This window comes from Armigeres subalbatus, chromosome 2 (genome assembly GCF_024139115.2).
Source record: "Armigeres subalbatus isolate Guangzhou_Male chromosome 2, GZ_Asu_2, whole genome shotgun sequence".
Lineage (NCBI taxonomy): Eukaryota > Metazoa > Arthropoda > Insecta > Diptera > Culicidae > Armigeres > Armigeres subalbatus.
The window spans coordinates 385,131,449-385,153,015 of record NC_085140.1 but is presented as its reverse complement, the minus strand read 5'-3'; the positions used below and the strand labels follow the sequence as shown (position 1 = coordinate 385,153,015).

The following is a 21,567-nucleotide window of genomic DNA, read 5'->3' as shown; positions in this document are numbered from 1 at the left end:
CTCAATATGTTCCCACTCTCCGGTTCGAACAAATTCAGACAGCAATTTAAACTTTGTGCCACCACTTCCTGTCGCAACAGATGGTTTCAATATATTGGTATGCATCTACCTAGCACAAGTATGTTGCCAGAAATACATTTGGGAAACAACAATCCAGCAACGTATTGCTTCCTTAGAAGGGTGAAATACCTGCTTGGCTTGCGTTTACATTTCCAGAAGTGGTTCTAGAAGATGATCAGCAGAACCATGCGCACGAATGCCAACTGTTGATGTGCTTCGAATGTGTCGGTATTTAGATTAATTGATGAGATACAAGCGCTTGAATCGTGATATATTTTATTGGGCTCTTGATAGTTTCACGTGAGGCCATTAATTGTATTGTCCATCCATCAGTATACAAACATTTTGTCAGGAGAAAGATCCTTTTATTTATGAAAATGAGAACAAGAACAACACGTGCATGCTTTTCGCCCTGAGATGCATTTACATACAGTTCTTGGTGTTAAACGAATTGCTCAGGACGTGCTCAAGATACTGCGAGGTCTTAGCATATGCAAAATAAATCACCCTTATGGAAGCAAATTGTTGATCCACTGGTGCAGGTTTTTTTTTCATGATGGGCTTTTCTTCATGATGGTGCAAACTTCACACACACGCCCGTCGAAAGGGAAAGGATTGTACATTTCTGTTCTATGATGTGCTTGATGAAGCGCAATTTTGATGTTCCGTTCGGGTGAATACAAACAGGGGGCTGGATTCCCGCTTCAGCTGGTCGAACAAGGGGTGGTGGTCGGCTTTAATTTCAACACCAACGTTGGGAGGTTCCGCTGTGTGGGAATTTGGAAATTGGGCTGCTGAATTCATTGCACGGTAATTAACAGCTGTGTTTTGTGTTTTCAAAATTGGTGGGCGTCGAAGTTATGCTAATTGGACCAAACTCTGATGTAAACGCAAATGTTAGAGGAGTAAACGGAATATCATTGCAGCTTTGGAAGTGGCATAATTACTTACGCTAGTAGCAGCAACACTCTTTCCGTAGAAACACGTTTCTTTCATCTAATTTGATGAATCAATGATATTTCAGAGACACTTTAAATAAAGAGCAACAATATTAGGACGGAAACGGAAAACCATCATCACAAGCAATATATGATAAATAGGTATAAACTGTTCAAACATTTAGCATCTTACGATTAAACAATGCAATAATGGGGAAAATCACAGATAAGAACATTAATATTAGAAATAAGAAAACTGATATACAATATATCTATTTGGACGGTTCTGATTTATGACCTCCCCATTGACCCATTCTAACTACTTGAACATATTCTGAGCTGCGTGTGTAAATATGAAAACTATGCTATTTTTCGCTGCAAATGAGGTCATTTTCCCTTAGGGAAGATCCATTAATTACGTAACGCAAAAATGGGCCATTTTCACCCCCCCCCCCTTTGTAACATTTTTTTGTATGACCTATTATAAATTTTTGAATGGATTTTCACACTTCGGACACCCCCCCTCTAAGCGTTACGTTATTTATGGATGCTCCCTAAACCGATTTATTTACAGCAAGTTCCATTCGACGGGAAATTCTGTCCCATCGTGTTATGGCCACATTGTTCAAAAGTTAAGGACTCGACAGTTATGGCTAAAATGCAGTTTTATAATGCACTGGAGGATCCATTACCAGAGAGAGCGAGAGCGGCTTCAAGCTAGCCGTCGCTCGTAAGGCAAACCTTATGCAGCTCTTCTCAATTTGATGAAATTGCAAAGTGCGAAACAGGTATCAGAGAGACTAAACTGATGAAGTATTCTAAATTCAGTTCTACGAACCTAGAAGGCTTCTACTACTACTTTCCTTTCTACCCTGCACTGCAGGAACTTACTGTCTTTTATAAACTACTAGCTTTATGTACCCGGCCTTGCTCGGAATTGCCAGTTTGATTCGCAGACTTTTTTTTCACAATCGGAAAATGAATAAACCAATTGGTCAACAGGATAATTGCGTTTTCTTATCGATACTTCATCATTTGATCAGAAGAAGGCAGATTTCATTTGAAAACATTGACTGATTTTGAAGAAGGGAGCAAACCCATAATCGCCATATTCCGGGCAAACGTTTATTTCTAAAGAAGGAAAAACATCCACCGATGCCTTATTCCGGGCAAACGTCTATTTTTAAAGAAGGGATCACATTCACCATCCAGAAGGAAACACATTAATCATTGCTTGTCACTGGGCAACCATAATTTCGATAAATGGTTAAATTGATCGATAACTAAACAATACAATAATGGGTTCAGAAGTTAGGCTGGAGCATACACACAAACATACAAACATTGAGTTTATATATCTCGGGTACTTATTCAAAGGACGTATGTGATTTTGTAAACAAAGATGCATACGTCGATTTGTCAAATATGATGGCACTCCTACGCAAACCAACACAACGAACATGTAGCCGAAACCTCCCCTACCTGTATGTGGCGATGGTTTGCGTGGGAGTGCTATCAGATTGCAGAAATCAACGTTTAAATTTTTGTTTACAAAATCACATACGTCACATACGTTGAATAAGTATCCGAGATATATAGATAGCTAATAGCTATATGTATTCGGCTTTGCTAGGGACTGAAAAGTAAATTATTCAATTAAAATTTCCAATGCTGTAGCACAAAACCCACAGAGGTAGATCTACCGCTCATAGAATTGTTCCTTTGTATCAATCTATTTTTATATATTTGTTTGGCCCTTCTACCTTTTCAATAAACATCTTCCAAAAATAGAGAATAAGTGTACCAAATCTGGTTGTAATTTATCCTGGGAGTTACACTGAATTGCTCATTTTTTTAAAGACAACCCTTCCCCATAACTTCCCTTTTTCCCCAATGACCCTCCCACCTCCTTTGTTATCTTCTCCTTGGGATAGAAAATGTGTACACCAATTTTGGTTGAAATCGGTCCTGGGAGTTAGGTGTTACACTGAATTGCTCTTTTCTAAATACAACCCTTCCCCTTACCCTCCCTTTTTCCCAATGATCATACCACCCTTTGTTATTTTCTCCTTAGGATAGAGAATGTGTGTACCAAATTTGGATGAAATCGGTCCAGGGATTCAAAAGATACACTGAATTGCTTGTTTTCTGAACAATACCCCTCCCCCAGCCCCTCCCTCTTTCCCAAATTACACTTCCATATGATCGACTACTCTTAGTGAATATGTGTACAAAATTTGGTTGATATGGGTACTGGGGTTGGGAGTTACACTGAATTGCTCGTTTTATAAAGACAACCTCCCCCATACCCTCCCTTTTTTACAATGACCGCCCCACCCGCTTTGTTATCTTTTGTTTAGGTAGAGAATGTTTGTATCAAATTTGGTTGAAATCGGTGCAGGGGTTCAGAATTTACTCTGAATTACCCGTTTTCTGAACCATACCCCTCCCTCCAGACCCCTCCCCCCTTTCAAAGATTACACTCTCATATGGTTGTCTCCTTATATTGAATATGTGTACAAAATTTGATTGAAATCGGTCCTAGGAGATGCAAGTTACACATAATTGTTCGTTTTCTAAACAAAACCCCCCCCCCCTTTCTAAATGACCCTCCCACCCCCTTTGTCAACTTCCCCTGAGGATAGAGAACGTGTGTACCAAATTTGGTTGAATTCGGCCAAGTGGTTCAGAAGTAGTTAGCGAACATACATACATAGATTGATTTTTATATATATAGATAGATGAATGAATCTTGATATTCCAGATTAAATTTATTTCGAAGTCGGTTACCTAAGTTGAGCCCGCACAGAGTCCGATGTGCGGACATTCAGAGGTCCGAACATTGACTCTGATCACTACCTCGTTGTCAGTAAAATTCGATTACGGTTGTCGACTGTATTGAACGAAAGATCACAGCGAACGATGCGTTACAATATCCAGCGATTGTCGGCAGAAGGAGTATCGGCCGAGAACCGCCAGAAGCTCGACGAACGGATAAGTGCAATCAAAGTTAGCGACAACATCAACGATCTATGGGAGTCGATCCATGAAGCGGTGAGCACAACAGCACGAGAAGTGGTAGGCACTTCACAGAGGCGACCCAGAACGGGTTGATTCGATGTGGAGTGTCAGAGAGTGACAGACGAGATGAACGTTGCAAGAAGCCGGATGTTGGTGTCGGGTACCCGATCGAATATAGATCGGTACAAGGAAGCAAGAGCAGCCGAAAAACGAACCCACCGCAGGAAGAAGAAAGAATTTGAAGAACAAGTGATTAGCGAGGCGCAGGAAAAAATGGAGCAGAACGATATGCGGAGGTTCTATGAGTCTGTCAATGGCGTGCGGAGAAAGACAGCTCCATCTCCCGTCATGTGCAACGATCAACAAGGGAATTTGCTGACAGATAAAACCGAAGTGGCTGCCAGGTGGAAGCAACACTTCAAAACTTTGTTGAACAGTGGAAGTCACGGTGCATCGGCGAGCAGAATAAATATTAGCGACGATGGACAAGCTGTGGAGTCGCCTACACTAGATGAGGTTAAAAAAGCTGTTAATGAGCTGAAAAACAATAAAGCGGGGAAGGACCAGCTCCCGGCTGAACTTCTCAAACATGGCAGTGAGCAGCTTTATGAAGTTCTGCACCATATTATGTCGAAAATATGGGAAGACGAGAAAATGCCTGCTAGCTGGTTGGACGGCCTCATTTGCCCTCTCTTTAAGAAAGGGCACAGACTGGAGTGCGCCAATTACCGAAGAATAACCCTCCTGAATTCGGTGTACAAAATTATGTCCCGTATTTTGTTCAACAGATTGAAACCGCTTGAAGAGTCCTTCGTCGGTGAATACCAAGCAGGTTTTCGTGAGGGCCGATCAACGACGGATCAAATGTTTACCCTGAGACAAATCCTTGATAAATTTCGGGAGTACAACTTGCAGACACATCATCTGTTTATTGATTTCAAGGCGGCGTACGATTCAGTGAAACGGAATGAATTATGGCAAATTATGCTTGAACATGGTTTTCCGGCGAAACTGATACGGCTGATTCGTATAACGTTGGATGGATCGAAATCAAGTGTAAGGGTTGCGGATGAAATATCGACGTCATTTGTTACCTTAGATGATACCTCGAATCGAGGGAGCGATTAAGAGAGCTGGTGTACAAAGAAGCGGTAACATTATCACAAAATCGCATATGCTCCTAGGATTTGCGGACGATATCGATATTATCGGGATTGATCGCCGTGCCGTGGAAGAGGCTTTTGTGCCTTTTAAGAGGGAGACAGCGAGGATTGGACTCTCGATCAATACCAGCAAAACGAAGTATATGGTCGCTGGCAATCAACGTGGGTTCATTAGTGGTGGTGGTAGCGAAATGATGCTGGATGGTGAAAAGTTTGAAGTGGTAGAAGAATTTGTGTATCTTGGAACATAAGTGACGTGCGATAATGATGTTACCCGCGAGGTGAAAAGGCGTATTGCAGCTGCAAATAGGGCTTATTACGGACTTCGTAACCAGCTTAAGTCCCGTAGTCTGCAAACGAAAACAAAACTCGCGCTGTATACTACTCTGATTCTTCCGGTGGCTTTATACGGCCATGAAACATGGACGTTAAACGAGGCTGATCGGAGAGCTTTCGGAGTGTTTGAGCGTAAGGTGCTGCGGACAATACTCGGTGGTAAACAGGAGAACGGTATCTGACGGCGCCGCATGAATCACGAATTGTACCAGGTGTATAAAGGGCAGGATATTATCAAGCTTATTCAACACGGCAGACTACGGTGGGCTGGTCACGTTGTTCGTATGCCGCAATAACGTCAAGCGAAGATAATATTTAGTAGAGAACCCGGAAGAGGCCGCAAGCTTCGTGGAAGGCTGCGTACGCGATGGCTTTTTGCAGTTGAAGAGGACCTGAGGGCGCTCAATGTTCAGGGCGACTGGAAGCGATTGGCCCAGGATTGAGTCCAGTTGAGAAGGATACTCCATTCGGCGTAGGTTCCTCGAAGAGCTGTAGCCCATCAAGTACCAAGTAACTACCTAAGTTGAGTGAGGTTAACAAAAGATCCGACGAGTTCATAGCTGGAATGAAAACGTCATGTAAAATTTTCTCTCTTGATGTTTTCCTGTCATGATGAGTCTGATTTTTTTTTTCAATTGCTTACCCGGACAGAAGCCATGAACAGAATAATAAAACATTTTACACCAACGGCTTTTATTTGCAAAGATCTAGTAAAGCAGCGGTTCTCAACCTTTTTCTTGAGGGGTACTTCGAACTTTTGCATTCATTAAGGTACCCCCTATGTTTATCGTCAAAATGAAAATAAGCGTAACTAATAACTTTATTATTCACATGGATTCTATCCAAAAAGTTGTTTTTCGTTGTTTCGTTCCCAATTTAAATTAGGACGCTTCCGAGCCTCTTGAAAGGAGGTTTCCGACCCTCGTAAAAGGAAGGCTTCTGAGATCTTGAAAGGAGACTTTCAAGCCCTAAACAGAGGCTTACGAGTCTCTTGAAATGAGGCTTCCGTGCTTCCTGAAAGGGGCTTCTGAGCCTCCTGAAAGAAAGCTTCCGAGCCTCTCGAAAGGAGACCTCTGATGAAAGGAGGTCTCTAAGGCTCTTGAAAGCAATCTTCCGAGCCTCTTGAAAGAAGGCCTCTGAGAATCTTGAAATGCTTCCAAGTTTTAAAAAAAGACATACGAGTCTCTTGAAATGAGGTTTTCGTGCTTCTTGAACGGAACTTCCGAGGCTCCTGAAAGAAGGCTTTCAAACCTCTTAAAAAAAGGCTTCCGAGACTTTTTAAAGGAGGCCTCTAAACCATTCGGAAGGAGGTCTTTACGGATCTAGAAAAGGAGGCTGGGAAGGACGCTCTTGAAAGGAGGCTTTCGAACATTCTGAAAGAAGGCTTTCGATCCTCTTGAAAAGATGCTTCCGAGCCTAAAAAAAAAAATCTAACCCTCTCGAAAGAAAGCTTCCAAGCCTCTTAAAAGGATGACTTTGAAACATGTGAAAAGGGCCTCTAAGACTTTTGAAGAAGGCTTCTGAATCTCTTGAAAGGAGGCTTTCCACCTTCCTTAAATGATGCTTCCGAGCTTCTTGAAAGGGGCTTGCGAGCCAATTGAAAGAAGGCTTATGAGACTATTGAAAGAAGGCTTGCGAGTATCTTGAAAGGAGGTCTCTGAACCATTTGGAAGAGGCCTCTAAAGATCTTGAAAGGAGAGCTCTGAGCCTTATTGAAGATAAGCATCCGAACCGAAAGATTGCTCTTGATTTTCTTCAAAGGAGGTTTCGTAGCCTTTGGAAAGGAGGCTTTTGATCTTCTCGAAGATGGCTTCTGAGAATCTTGAATGGCGTACGAGTCCCTTAAAATGAGGCTTTCGAGTCTCTTGAAAGAAGGTTTCCAAGCCTCTTGAAAGAATGCTTTCGGGTCTCTTAAAATGAGGTTTCTGAAACTTTTGAAGAAACGTTTCCAAACCATTTGGAAGAAGGTTGACGAGGCTCTTGAAAGGTGGCTTCCGAACCTCTTGAAAGAAGGCTTCCGAGTCTCTTGATATGAGGTTTCCAAGCGTATAGAAAGGAAGCTTCTGAGCCTCTTGAAAGGAGACTTTTGAGTCTCTTGAAAGGAGACTTTTGAGTCTCTTGAAAGGAGACTTCCGAACCTCTTATAAAGCCAACGAAACCTCGTGAAAGGCCTTTTGAAAGGAAGATTCCGAAGCTCTTGAAAAGAAGCTTACGGGCCGCATTAAAGGGGGCTTCCAAGTCTCTTGCAACGTATAGCTATTCTGCTTTTCAAGAAAAAGTACTTTAAGGATTTTTCTTACCTTTAGATTCAGGATTTTAGTTCGAATGCATTGTATTAATGTATGTATTGTATGTATGCATTGATTTCACTTGCTGTTACGATGCACTCGATGGTAAAAGCATACAGACATATGGTGCATTGAACCAAATTTGCAAGTCGTTTGTTGTAAGCATCAAATATTATCGAAAGCCAATGCTTCTTTGTTCGAATAACTTGTTAGAAGAAAACCTTGTGTGTAAATTTATGACAAATGTTCAGTTTCTGATTTTTAAGAATTTAACGGTAAATCGCACATTGACGATTATACTACTCAAATGTCCAGGGAAAAAAGAGAAGTAATAATATATCAAAATAAGGAAATGTCCAGGGGAAGCAGTGTTTTTAAGCACTTACAAGCTTGAAAATCACTTTAACATGGTCAAAACGTGAACGAAACGAATTGCAATGTTCACAACACTTGTAGAGCACACCAAAAGCTTCCATTCAGAGGTTGTTGCGATAGTTTTTAGCGTTTATATCTCCTGTTAGATTTTTTTCAAAATTGAAAATAGCCCAAAAACACTAAATCGACTTGAGCCACCTCCAAATTTTAACCGAATTTTCAGAAAATTTGACAGGAGGCTTATTTTAGCATAAAAATTGTGATTTTGGGCTCACCGGTTGAATTTTTGAAAACTGTCCACATCTGCACCCACAATAAAGCCTCAGGAATACAGAATAAGGTCCCCACTACAATATAGACTACGAAACTTGGCCAAAAAAAAACATTTAGGGGAACAAGGGGCAATATGGACACCCTAAGGTTTTAATCAATATAAGGTGATTTAAATTGAATATAATTCGTATTTCTAGCAATTACATGATACTATTACTCGTTGACTACCAGTTCTGTTTTGAATCGTATTGAAAATAGCGGGAAGATAGGGAAGATAGCGGGGCAGATTGGACACCCCGATGGGGCAGTATGGACACCCTTATAAAATTTGAAGAAAATTTTCTTTCTCGTAATTATATGCCTTCGTAACCTATTTTATGAATCATCCAACAAAAATATTACCCAATTGTTCATCTTCCTGTCATGTTTTTGTATGAGATACCTAAAATTGTTTTTGGATCATCAACATCCGAAAATCTATTTCCCTCTTCTTAAGCGAGGTCACATATGGTCGTTTTCTATCGTTTTTCAAATCCATGGTGAATAGAAGAAGATTGATTACGTTCCGCAAAAATTTGCCACTTTCAGCCGGCCTCATACATGTATGTCGAACTTTTTGTATGAAGCATATGATTTTGTTTATATGGATCCTCACACTTATCCTTCCCAATCGTCTCTCCTCTAAGCATTACATAATCTATGCATGCTCTTATCCACCTTACTGGCATCGCCAATCCTTCCAATGGGTTGTACCGATCAACTTGCCAACGAGATTCCCAAATCTATACAAAACACTTCCTTTTTGGTGGACTTTTAGCGACTTCTATGGTATATATGTCATGTACTGGAACTTTTATAGCGAATTATAATTCCGCACCATGATAACACAAAAATAACACGATATGAAAGCCTAGTTCGATGAGTTTGAGGTTATGTTTTTAATTTTTAAGGTGCCAGTTCTACCCCCATATAGAGTGTTCAGTTTTCCCCAACAGGTGAACGTATTTTAAAACTGTTGGAAATTTTCTAAAAATCAAGGAAACTTCTCAGAAATACATGCCAGAGCACTATATATAACAGAATTTTGTTATGGGATGAGGATGACCCATAATTGAGAAATCATCTTCTATGGTAAAGTAAAGCTTATTTTTTTGGAGGTGAAACTTATAATTTTTAATCATTCGGAAGACATTCTAACTGTTTTGTCAAATTTATGCGCTAAGAAGATAAAACAATGACTTCTACGCTATAAATTAGTTGTTTATGAAAGGATTATAAAGTTCGATGCATTGAAAGTAGAAAAATGATTGAATTAACAAGAATATTGGGGGTGTCCAATCTGCCCCGGGTGTTCATAATGCCCCCTGGTCCCCTATATCAATTTCATGGCCTCTGCCATTTAGGGGGTCAGTTTGGGAACATTCTCCCCTACCAACTGAATCGATCGATACTCGAAATCACTGTCGGACCTATTCGAATCAAGGAAAATCTGGAGTGGTTCTGACGCCAAAATTGCGCATAATGAAAAAAAAAAAGGCCGGAATCGCCATCGGGGCTATCCGGACCAAGAAAACTTAGTTCTGGAGTAAGTCTTTGGATGGTTTAGAGATACCACTGGATGTAGTTGGGTGAATGAAATTCAGATTTGAAGCATGTTGATCGATGTTCGGAATCTCTATTGGACCTAATTGGATAAAAAAAATCTAAATGTAGCATGATTTGATCGATAGTTTGAAGGAACTAATGGACTTAGTTGGGTAATTTAAACATAAATCTGGTATGAATTAATCGATAGTTCAGGTCTAATCAGTATTAGACCTTCTCGGATTAAGTGGGTCACCATCGAATCTATTCGGATCAAGGGAAATCCAATTCTGGTTTGGGTCTGTTGGTGGTTTGGAAACATTTATGCACATAGTTGAGTCAATAAAATCTAACTCTGAAGCGGCTTGATCGATGAACGGAAACGCTATCGGAGGCAGAAGGGGGAAGAAAAAAATCCAACTCTCTAGTTGATTAATATTACAAGAAAAGGAGGAGAACCCGCAATGAATACTTCTAGACATTAAAGACGTTTTCTCCAATCAATTATTGCCCTACTAACAATTTCAACAAACCAAATAATTATGAGTTACATGTAACTTAATGTTATTCGAAATAGATACAAGTTATTCTTAATTGAACGAGCAAATTTATCTCAAATCAATACAAACCCATACCAATACATCCTGGTATCAATCATTGAAGCAAAAAAGCCCTTCGAGATTTGGTCAATCGTTTGGATATCGATGTCATCCTTGAAGGAATCTACATGGAAAACCTGATTCATTTATTCACTATTTATTGCTCACTGTTGTTAAACATTACGGTTTCGGAAGACTCTCGTTAGCCGTATTAGAGACCAAAATTCAACAAATCGCAATGTGGGTTTTAAATTTCATGATTTTCAAAAAACCTTTCAAATAAGATACTGTCAGATTATTCTTATCCTATAGGTCCGTAAAACCCGAATAGCAGTCAATCAGTGGCGTTTCCTAACCTCAATCTACCTGTGCACTGGACTTAAATTTAAGGAATTAGTGTGCGGAAATGCATAGAATCACTAGATTTTGATTAGTTTAAACGACTCTGATAATTTTATTTTCCCTTTGGGCTGTCAAAATATCAAAATTTTCATTTTTTGGGTCAGTGCACAGGTAAAAAGTGAGGTTACGCGACGCCACTGCAGTCAATATTATTTGTTTGTTACTCAACACATCACTACCATAAACTCATAGACCTTTGGACCAATCCATAGTCGGTTTAGTTATTACATAGCCCCTAGATTTTAAAATTGTTCTATTTCTTATTAGAGTAAACAGTGATTTGAGTGATTTTGGTGCCCCCTGAAGGCTGACGTCCTTGGCGAGGGCCAACCACACGCTACGGCGCTGCATAGAAGAGATCTTCAGCACGTCTGGCTATTCTTTGGAAAAATTGAGAACTTCCAGTTGTTAAATTCTTTTGGAAATTTGTGGAAGCTATTGATATGTTTTTGGGGCCCTCCTTAGCCGTGCGGCAAGATGCGCGGCTACAAAGCAAGACCATGCTGAGGGTGGCTGGGTTCGATTCCCGGTGCCGTTCTAGGCAATTTTCGGATTGGAAATTGACTCGACTTCCCTGGGCATTAAAGTATCATAGTGTTAGCCTCATGATATACGAATGCAAAAATGGTAATCTGGCTTAGAAACCTCGCAGTTAATAACTGTGGAAGTACTTAATGAACACTAAGCTGAAAGGCGGCTCTGTCCCAGTGTGGGGATGTCTTGCCAATAAAAAGAAGAAGATTGATATGTTTATCTCTTTCGATTAGCTTCTTTATTGTTTTTTTAATGCGTAAATCGTCTAAGGATGGGTCCTAGTTGTGATCCTCGAGATAACATAAATGGACTTAGACTTGCCTTTGTTGAATCTAACTACAAGCTTGCTGTTGATCTATCAGATAAGATAAACTAACGAGTTACGAGAATATTTCCAAAACATCGTAAACCGTAACCACCACTATGGCTCGTCATTGTAGCAAATACAACTCCATGAACCAATCGGTTCCAACGTTTATGTCATACCTCTGATATATCGTGAGCTACAATATTGACAAAAAATAATTGCACATCATGTAACGTAATTGTTTTCTCGGAAGCTGACTGCATGTTAGATAAGATTGAACTGGGAAGGAGATATGAAAAAGTTGTTAAAAGTTTATGATTAAATAACTAGGGAAACTGATCCCCTTTACGTCTCACTGTAAAAAAGTCATCTCATCCCGAAACAAAAAAAAAATATTTCGCTTATTTCAAAAACATGCGTGCTTACCGCTGAAAAAAAATACAAAAATGAGAAACTAAACGAACAGTTACCCAATAATTATGTTAATATCAAAAGCCACGACTCCATCCATTAATTAGTGTTATCAAATGAATATGTTAGGAATAATTGAATAATAGAAATAGTTGTAACCCTTCTATTCGTGCAATTTATAGTTGGAGAAAGTTAGGCGCTGGGTATCCTCACTTCCAATTCATAATTCTAGAGAAACATTATCAAATAAATCAGTCTTACATTTCCACTTTCCAGCTACATTGAGCATGGGTTCATGTGTTAATAATTTAAATATCATTTTAGTCACATAAATATACAAAGTACACAATTGCCACTTCCAAACATTTACCACATCTCCTCCGTGTATAAATATGGAGAAAATGTTTTAAGCCTTATTTAAAATACACATCAGAAACATTGTTTCCAAAGTTTATCCAACAACAAACTTGAACTTGATTATTGTTCCCACCGGACAGTTTCTTTGTTGTTCACTTTCCCCTGATTATAGAAACTGCACCGAAAACAATCGAATCAAGTGCACACGGCTCGCGTTCACTATATTCAAACGTCCACATGGGGCGTCCGATTTTGTGGTTCGAGTCATAAGCGCGCACAGCAAAAGTCACTTGCCCCAGGTTATTCCGCTGGAACTAATCAATTCCGGTCGTAAAAAAACCATCACCAAGGCCCGTATGTGCGAAGCACACACCTCAAAAAATATGGACAAAGGAGAAAAAGTAGGTGCTAACGGTATATCTCACCCAATCAATCTGAAAAGTGTTGTTCCAAGTGGGAAGAGAAAGAGAGTCCATGTCGGTGCACTTACCAAAACATTTCGATGATTTTCCTTATCCAGCAGAAACTCCATGCTCTTGTGTGGCCTTCCGGGTTCGCTGGCAACGGCTGCCGTCTGGCGGTCCTTAATCCCATTAACGCCGCCGCCCAGCCGCTTCGAACCCCGTTCGCCGCCACCACCACCACCACCACTCATCTGATTTCCTGCACCGCCACCGTGATGCACCTGCAGCTGGTGCATGTGAGACGACGGACCGCCTAGTTCCATCAGCGAACGGGTCTTGCCCGAGATGACCGTCTCGTGGGTATCCAGATTCGTCTCGATGAGACCAATTTTCTGCTCACTGCCCATGATGTGATTGAAGTAATTAGCGTTTTCAGCCACTAACTGATTCTTCTGAAAGCTGGTTCTAGCACTGCTGTACCGACCGACGGCCGAGGATAAGGATCCTTCGGCTGTACCACCACCGTTCGAGCCCGTATCAGTGTCGTTAGTATACTGATGGTAATAGGCGCTGCTGCCACTGCCGTGGCTCTCGTCCGGATCGATTTCCGTCCTCGGTGGAGTCGACGAGGCTCGGTACTGCTGGGCATGCGCATATCTCCCCGTTGGGGTAGAACGCTTCGCACTTACACCAACAACCCGTGGGGGCTGCTTCGGCAAGGGTGGTTTCCCGCTCAACACGTGGTTTCGTTGTCCACCAACACCCCCACCAGCAAGGTTGCCAGTCGGGGTCGAATTAATAATCGACGATGAATCGGATCTGAATGTAACATCACTATCGCCCGGACTGTTATAAACCCTATCAGTCTGATCCTGACCCCGACCAAGCTGACGCAAATAGTACTCTTCTGCGTCCAAAACATCTTCATCACTGACCCCACCACCATCAACACCATCTGCTTGCTTTTCGATAGGATCCTTCAAGGGGATGTAAATAAAATCAGACGACACCACTTTATCATTGCCGGAATCCTTCACTTTCACTGCAGACAACGATTGTCTATTATCATTACCAGGGGCAGTGCTGCCAACCCTCCCATTAGTCGCACCCACAATGACACCATCTTTGTTTTTCTTCGATTTACCACGGAACGAAAAGCGAAAACCAGACGACAATCGCGAGAGGAATGTTTTTCCTTTCTTCTCTGCCTTTCCATTCTTGAAGTTCTTAATCAAATTGTTATTATTGTTAACGAACTTCTGCTGCGGCGGCGATGGTGGCGGCAGCCCATCATTCGCTTCAGGTACGGATACACTTTCCGCGTTTGCTGCTGACGAAGACGACTCGGCGGCGATCATGTTTCTGCTAGCGTCAACCCCATTCGCGATCGCGGACGCCATCGTGGAACCTTTCTCGGCGGTGATCACTTTCGCACTGGCTGCGACGTCGTCACAGATCGCATTGTTTACGCTGGCGCTGCTGGTGCATCTAGCGCCGTCTCCCTCTCCCCGATCGACGGCGCTCTCAGTGCGCTCTCCCGTTGGCTGTTGTGGGAGCGACTCATGCGGGCTGACGTCATCAAGCACGAAGCGATCGTACTCGAAATCCGGTGTCGGCACCCGAGGCGGTTGATGATGATGACGATGATTGCTGCTCTCGGCATTCCGATGATAATTGACGAATGATGAATCAGCGTGATTTATAAGCTCGCATAAGCCCGTTTCCACGCTGTTGGAATTGATGAGGGTGTTTGTTTGGGTTGCAATCAGGTTGGCGTGATCGTAATCGTCCTGTTCGAAGTCTTCGTCATCGATATCGATTTCAAAGTCTTGATTGGAAATGACACTGGCATTGTCATCCGGATCTAACTCGGACGAATTGTCTTTCCAGATGATCTCTGATACAATCGGACAGAAGCTAACTCCTTTCGATAGGCCACACTTTGAACTGGAGGCGTTTGTGAGAATGCCAATGCTTCTAGAGGACAGATCTCCGGTTGCACCAATTTCAAGGCAGCTGACATTCTTCAGCGAGTTATGGTGGGCGTTCAGGCCGCCTTCCTCGTCGCTGCAGCCGTGGAAATAGTTTAAATTCGGGGTGCTCGAAACGAACTCTCGCTTGGCTACTACCACCGGGGCGTAGTTGCGCGCAGTACTCGGATGATTAATATTCAGATCACTTGTGTGGTTGATTGCGCTACTGCTGCCGTTATATAAGTTGAGGGTGGATTCAGTCGGATCGAACGTGCAACGTTCTAGGCTGGCAGCGTAGCAGGTGACCAGATTGGTTGGATCCTGATCGAATGTCCGTTTACCATGGGTGGCTTCCGGTGGGGTCGGTGGGGATCGCACTACAACGGGTGGCGTAGAGTGGTGGGGGTTTGTTTTGATTTGCGTTCGTCGTGGAGGAGGTTGAGGCGGTGATGCGACCAGCGCGTTGAATGACGATGGCTGTGCCGATGCCGAACGTTGTTCGTGTAAAAATGCTGCGATTGGCTCGTACGCTTCGGCTTGATCATTGATGATCGATAGATTGCGATCGAAATGAGCGGATATTTCATCCAAAAGCGAATTGAAAACGTTCTTTTCGTCGCCATCGACCGGAAATATCCTCTCCTCCTCGTCGTCTTCGTCGAATGTTTTCCTCTGGTCCCACGATCCCGATGCCATGTCTCGCGCCCCACCCAGTCTTGTTCCACTACTCGTTCTGAATGTGTTCCTATTTAAATAATACTGATTGCCGTCTTCTTCGTCACCATAATCCAGCGCCGTCAAATTGGCGTAGCTCGCACGAATGTTTACCCGAGGTCTCGCCACCGGCTCAAATGTCACCGTTTTCGCACTTTTCACAACGGTTGGAATGACCGGCTCTTCACGAAAGTCGTATAAATTAAAGTTCTTACTCGCGATCGATTCTTGTCCCTGATTCCACGAACAATAATTGCCGGAGCTTGTGGCAGATTCACTTATTTCGAACGAGTCTAACGATTCGGTATGTCTTTCCGACTCCTGAGGGCGACTCCCACATAAATTTAAACACTCGGGCACACTGGACACCGTGAAATTAACTCCACCGTACTCCAGGAAGTCGCTAACCTTCCGTTGACTTTGCTTCCGGCCACGAGGAGCGCCAAAACACTGCTGATCACTATTGAATAGATCGGGCGAACTGGCCGAAATGATGGTCCTACGACGCCGGTACTGCTGCTGTGGTCGCGGTCGCTTTCGTGAAACGGCAAACTGGTGCTCTATGTCATCCCTCTGCTGGCGACGATGATTACTATTTTTAGGTTTCGGTTCGGCACGATGGTGACGATCCAGAATTGTTGTCGCTGACGACGACGTTGGATGTCTCTCGAGTGAATCTACGGAATTACGCCGTGACGAGGATGTTGATTCTGACGCTGACGCTGCATCAGACGAAGAGGACGACGGGGGAATTACTTTGGTCGTTACAACGAACGGCAGCTCGCCAGCACCCGTCGAGCGCGAATGTTTACTTGCGTCTAAATCTATTTTTGTACAATTATGAATATTGGTTTTCGCGGCGCTTGCGGCGAGCCAATGTTCTGGCTTGTTATGGTCGTACTTATTGGATAGACTTTCCTCGCTGTTGTAGTGCGGTTGCAGTCGGTGCACTTCTTGGCCTTTTGTGCTCATTTCGCCCTGCTCTTCGTGCTCCTCCTCGTCGACGTCGCATACCGTAGAAAGGCGATTTTCCTGGTGGAAAGAAACATGCCGCTGGTCAAAATAATCCACCGGCTGCACCGGTTCCATAAACATGTTTACATTTTCAGCCGAGCCAAAGTTAGTCCAGCTTTTGGACTTTACTCGTAGATTGTTCATATTGAAATGCAAATGATCGCAATAGCCACTGTCTTCACTCAAACTTTCGATTGAATTTTTCGTTCGAAGTTGATTCAAAGATCGACGTCGCTCTGAGCACCGTTGCGGACACCGAACCAATCCGTCCGCTTCATCTGAGGAACTTTTCGCCACCTGCGACTCACTAGGGCTCGGCGTATTATCGTGGTTGTTCAAATCGCACTCGTCGCTCGCATAGTTGCAACTACTTCCACCTCCGCTGCTGGCAGAACTGCTCACACTTGACGACGAGTAGAGCTCAGAATCGCTTGTATTCAGCGCAACTTGTTCTTGTTCACCCACCCCCACGTTCTCCCCTCCACACGACAGCTTTCCCTGCTGTTGACTTAGATTCGATGCCGTAAGTAGGTTGCCGCCTTTCTTGCCTGGGCTGCTGCTGCAGTAGAATCCAACCGTATCACTGCCCACTGGCGTAATCGCGTTTCGAAGACCCTCGCCAGCGATGGGGGACCCCGTCGTATCGTCGGCCACCGCCCCTACACCAGCGCCCACACACTGGCTGTGATACAACGAGGGGGTCGAACCGGACAGAGGCACCGAGGCGACGGCCACCGATTCATTCTGCAGCTGGCGCTCCAACGATTCGAACTGGATTAGCGATGATGATCGACTCAGCGACGCGTACGACAGACTATCGGAATCGGTAAACAGATCATGGCCGATCTCGTCGAACCGCAATCTAAAATTAGAGAAAGGAAAAATTAGGAAATTAATTCACCGTGCAAATTTCATCCTAGCGGGGCAGGGGATTGCAATCGTGGGTTCGCGAATCAGTGAAATAGAAATGGCAAATATCCACAAAATAATTTTCTTTTCTATTATTAAAATTTAAAAACTTCATAAACAGAATGATGAAAATAATGGAAACATGAAATATATAGAAAAGAAGAAAACAGTTTAGACTCAATAGTCTAGATGTGTAGACCGCAACCGTCGAGTTTAAGATATTTTTATTTTGAAATTCCTTGATATGTGATCTGTAATTAATACAAAGCAGCTTTGTTCAGCAGAGAAAACGCCTTTCCCGGAAATAAATAAGTTTATTTTGAGAAAGGTCATAAAAAAAATGAAAAAAATCCTAACAGTTTCTCGTGTAAACACGTGTGTGGTAGGTACAATTGATAACGTACGCTCATAAGCAGCCGAGATTTTCCCACCCTAGGCCGGACTGAGAATCGAATTTACCATCTCTGGATTGGCAATCATACGCCTTTACTCGAAAGACTAACTGGAAACTATTCAGAAGAATCCCGACTGACTATTTGATTGAAATCCGACTGCCTATTTAAATCAACCCTGACTGCATATTTAAGTGAATCCTGACAGATTATTTAGACGAATTCCGACTGATTATTTTGTCGAGTTATTCAATCACATCCCGGCTGACTATTTATTTGAATCCTGACTGACTATTTAGTTGAATATCAACTGACTTGTTAAGTCAAAAACCGTATTCAGTCAAATTCCGAGTGTTTAATTAGTCGACTCCCGAATAATTATTCAGTCGAATCCCGCCGGACTGTCCAGTTGAATTCCGATTAATTTTTAAGTCGTATGACAATTCAATCGAAATCTCACTCATAAAAATTATTTAAACTCTTTTAGAGGAATGTCTTCAACTGTCGAGTTTAGTACGAGTTTAGTAATTTCCATTTATTTCCACCACGTTTTGTTATCTTTACAGAAACGTTTTTCAACCTCAACTGTGACTTAAGTCGAGTCGAGTACGAGACACTGAAGACGGCCTCACAGTTGAGGTCGAAATACGTATCTAAAAAGATAACAAAACGTGGTGGAATTAAATGGAAAGCTCTAAACTCGTCTTAGACAGTTGAAATCCGACTGATCATTCAGTTGAATCCCGACTGGGATTCAGACGCATCCCGACTGGGATTCAGACGAATTTCGACTGGAATTCAGTCAAACCCCGACTGGGATTCAAACGAATTCCGACTGGGATTCAGACGAATCCCGACTGGGATTCAGACGAATCCCGACTGGGACTCAGTCGAATCTTGACTGGGATTCAGTCGAATCCCGACTGGGATTCAGTCGAATCCCGACTGGAATTCAGTCGAATCCCAACTGGGATTCAGTCGAATCCCAACTGGGATTCAGTCGAATCCCGACTGGGATTCAGTCGAATCCCGACTGGGATTCAGTCGAATCCCGACTGGGATTCAGTCGAATCCCGACTGGGATTCAGTCGAATCCCGACTGGGATTCAGTCGAATCCCGACTGGGATTCAGACGAAACCCGACTGAGAGTCAGTCGAATCCCGACTGGGATGCAGTCGAATCCCGGCTGGGATTCAGTCAAATTCCATCTAGGATTCAGACGAATCCCGACTGAGATTTCGTCGAGTCCCGACTGTTATTGAGTCTAACCCCGACTGGGATTCAGATGAAACTCGACTGGGATTGCGTCGAATCCCGACTGTGATTGAATCGAATCTCGACTGGGATTCAGTCGAATCCCGACTGGGATTCAGTCGAATCCCGACTGGGATTCAGTCGAATCCCGACTGGGATTCAGTCGAATCCCGACTGGGATTCAGTCGAATCCCGACTGGGATTCAGTCGAATCCCGACTGGGATTCAGTCGAATCCCGACTGGGATTCAGTCGAATCCCGACTGGGATTCAGTCGAATCCCGACTGGGATTCAGTCGAATCCCGACTGGGATTCAGTCGAATCCCGACTGGGATTCAGTCGAATCCCGACTGGGATTCAGTCGAATCCTGACTGGGATTCAGTCGAATCCCGACTGGGATTCAGTCGAATCCCGACTGGGATTCAGTCGAATCCCGACTGGGATTCAGTCGAATCCCGACTGGGATTCAGTCGAATCCCGACTGGGATTCAGTCGAATCCCGACTGGGATTCAGTCGAATCCCGACTGGGATTCAGTCGAATCCCGACTGGGATTCAGACGAATCCTGACTGGAATTGAGTCAAATCCCGACTGTGATTGAGTCGAATCCCGACTGGGGTTCAGTCGAATCCCAACTAGGATTCAGTTGAAGCCCGAATAAGATTCAGTCGAATCCCGACTGGGATTCAGACGAATCTCGACTGGGATTCAGTCGAATCCCGACTGGGATTCAGTCGAATCCCGACTGGGATTCAGTCGAATCTCTACTGGAATTCAGTCGAATCCCGACTGGGATTCAGTCGAATCCCGACTGGGATTCAGTCGAATCCCGACTGGGATTCAGACGAATCCCGACTGGGATTCAGTCGAATCCCGACTGGGATTCAGTCGAATCCCGACTGGGATTCAGTCGAATCCCGACTGGGATTCAGTCGAATCCCGACTGGGATTCAGTCGAATCCCGACTGGGATTCAGACGAATCCTGACTGGAATTGAGTCAAATCCCTACTGTGATTGAGTCGAATCTCGACTGTGATTGGGTCGAATTCCGACTGTGATTGAGTTGAATCCCGACTATGATTGAGTCGAATCCCGACTGAAATTCAGTCAAATCCCGACTGGGATTCAGTCGAATCCCGACTGGGATTCAGTCGAATCCCGACTGGGATTCAGTCGAATCCCGACTGGGATTCAGTCGAATCTCGACTGGGATTCAGTCGAATCTCGACTGGGATTCAGTCGAATCTCGACTGGGATTCAGTCGAATCTCGACTGGGATTCAGTCGAATCTCGACTGGGATTCAGTCGAATCTCGACTGGGATTCAGTCGAATCTCGACTGGGATTCAGTCGAATCTCGACTGGGATTCAGTCGAATCCCGACTGGGATTCAGACGAATCCCGACTGGGATTCAGACGAATCCCGTCTGGGACTCAACCGAATCTCGACTGGGATTTAGACGAATCCCGACTGGGACTCAACTGAATCTCGACTGGGATTTAGACGAATCCCGGCTGGGATTCAGACGAATCCCGACTGGGACTCAACCGAATCTCGACTGGGATTCAGACGAATCCCAACTGAAGTTAAGTCAAATCCCGACTAGGATTCAGACGAATTCCGATTGGGACTCAATCGAATCCCGACTGGGATTCAGACGAATCCCGACTGGAGTTAAGTCAAATCCCGACTGGGATTCAGACGAATTCCGACTGGGATTCAGACGAATCTCGACTGGGATTCAGACGAATCCCGACTGGGATTCAGACGAAGCCCGACTGGGATTCAGACGAATCCCGACTGGGATTCAGACGAATCTCGACTGGGATTCAGACGAATCCTGACTGAAATTCAGACGAGTTCCAACTGGGACTCAGACGAATCCCGACTGGGATTCAGACAAATCCCGACTGAAATTCAGACGAATCCCGACTGGGATTATGTCACATCCCGACTGGGATTCAGGCAAATTCCGACTTGGGTTGAGTCAAATCCTGACTGGGGTTCAGACGAATCCCTACTGGAATTCAGTCAAATCCCGACTGGGATTCAGACGAATTTCGACTGGGATTTACCCGAATCTCAACTGGAATTTAGCCAAATCCCGACTGGAATTCAGCCAAATCCCGATTGGAGTTCAGCCAAATCCCGACTGGAGTTCAGCCAAATCTCGACTGGAATTCAGACGAAGCCCGACTGACATTTAGACAAATCTCATCTGGGATTCAGACGAATTCCGATTGGGATTCAGTCAAA

General features: G+C 43.6%; 1 protein-coding gene across 3 annotated transcripts in view; it reads right to left on the bottom strand.

Moving 5' to 3' along the window:
• LOC134213159 (uncharacterized) overlaps window positions 1–21,567 on the bottom strand; it is a 447,591-nt gene that overhangs the window by 230,442 nt on the left and 195,582 nt on the right. For all 3 annotated transcript variants that reach the window (XM_062691822.1, XM_062691823.1, XM_062691824.1), the window contains one exon: window positions 13,139–17,615. In XM_062691822.1, coding sequence (XP_062547806.1) covers window positions 13,139–17,615 — 4,477 coding nt within the window. The remainder of the gene's footprint in view (window positions 1–13,138; window positions 17,616–21,567) is intronic.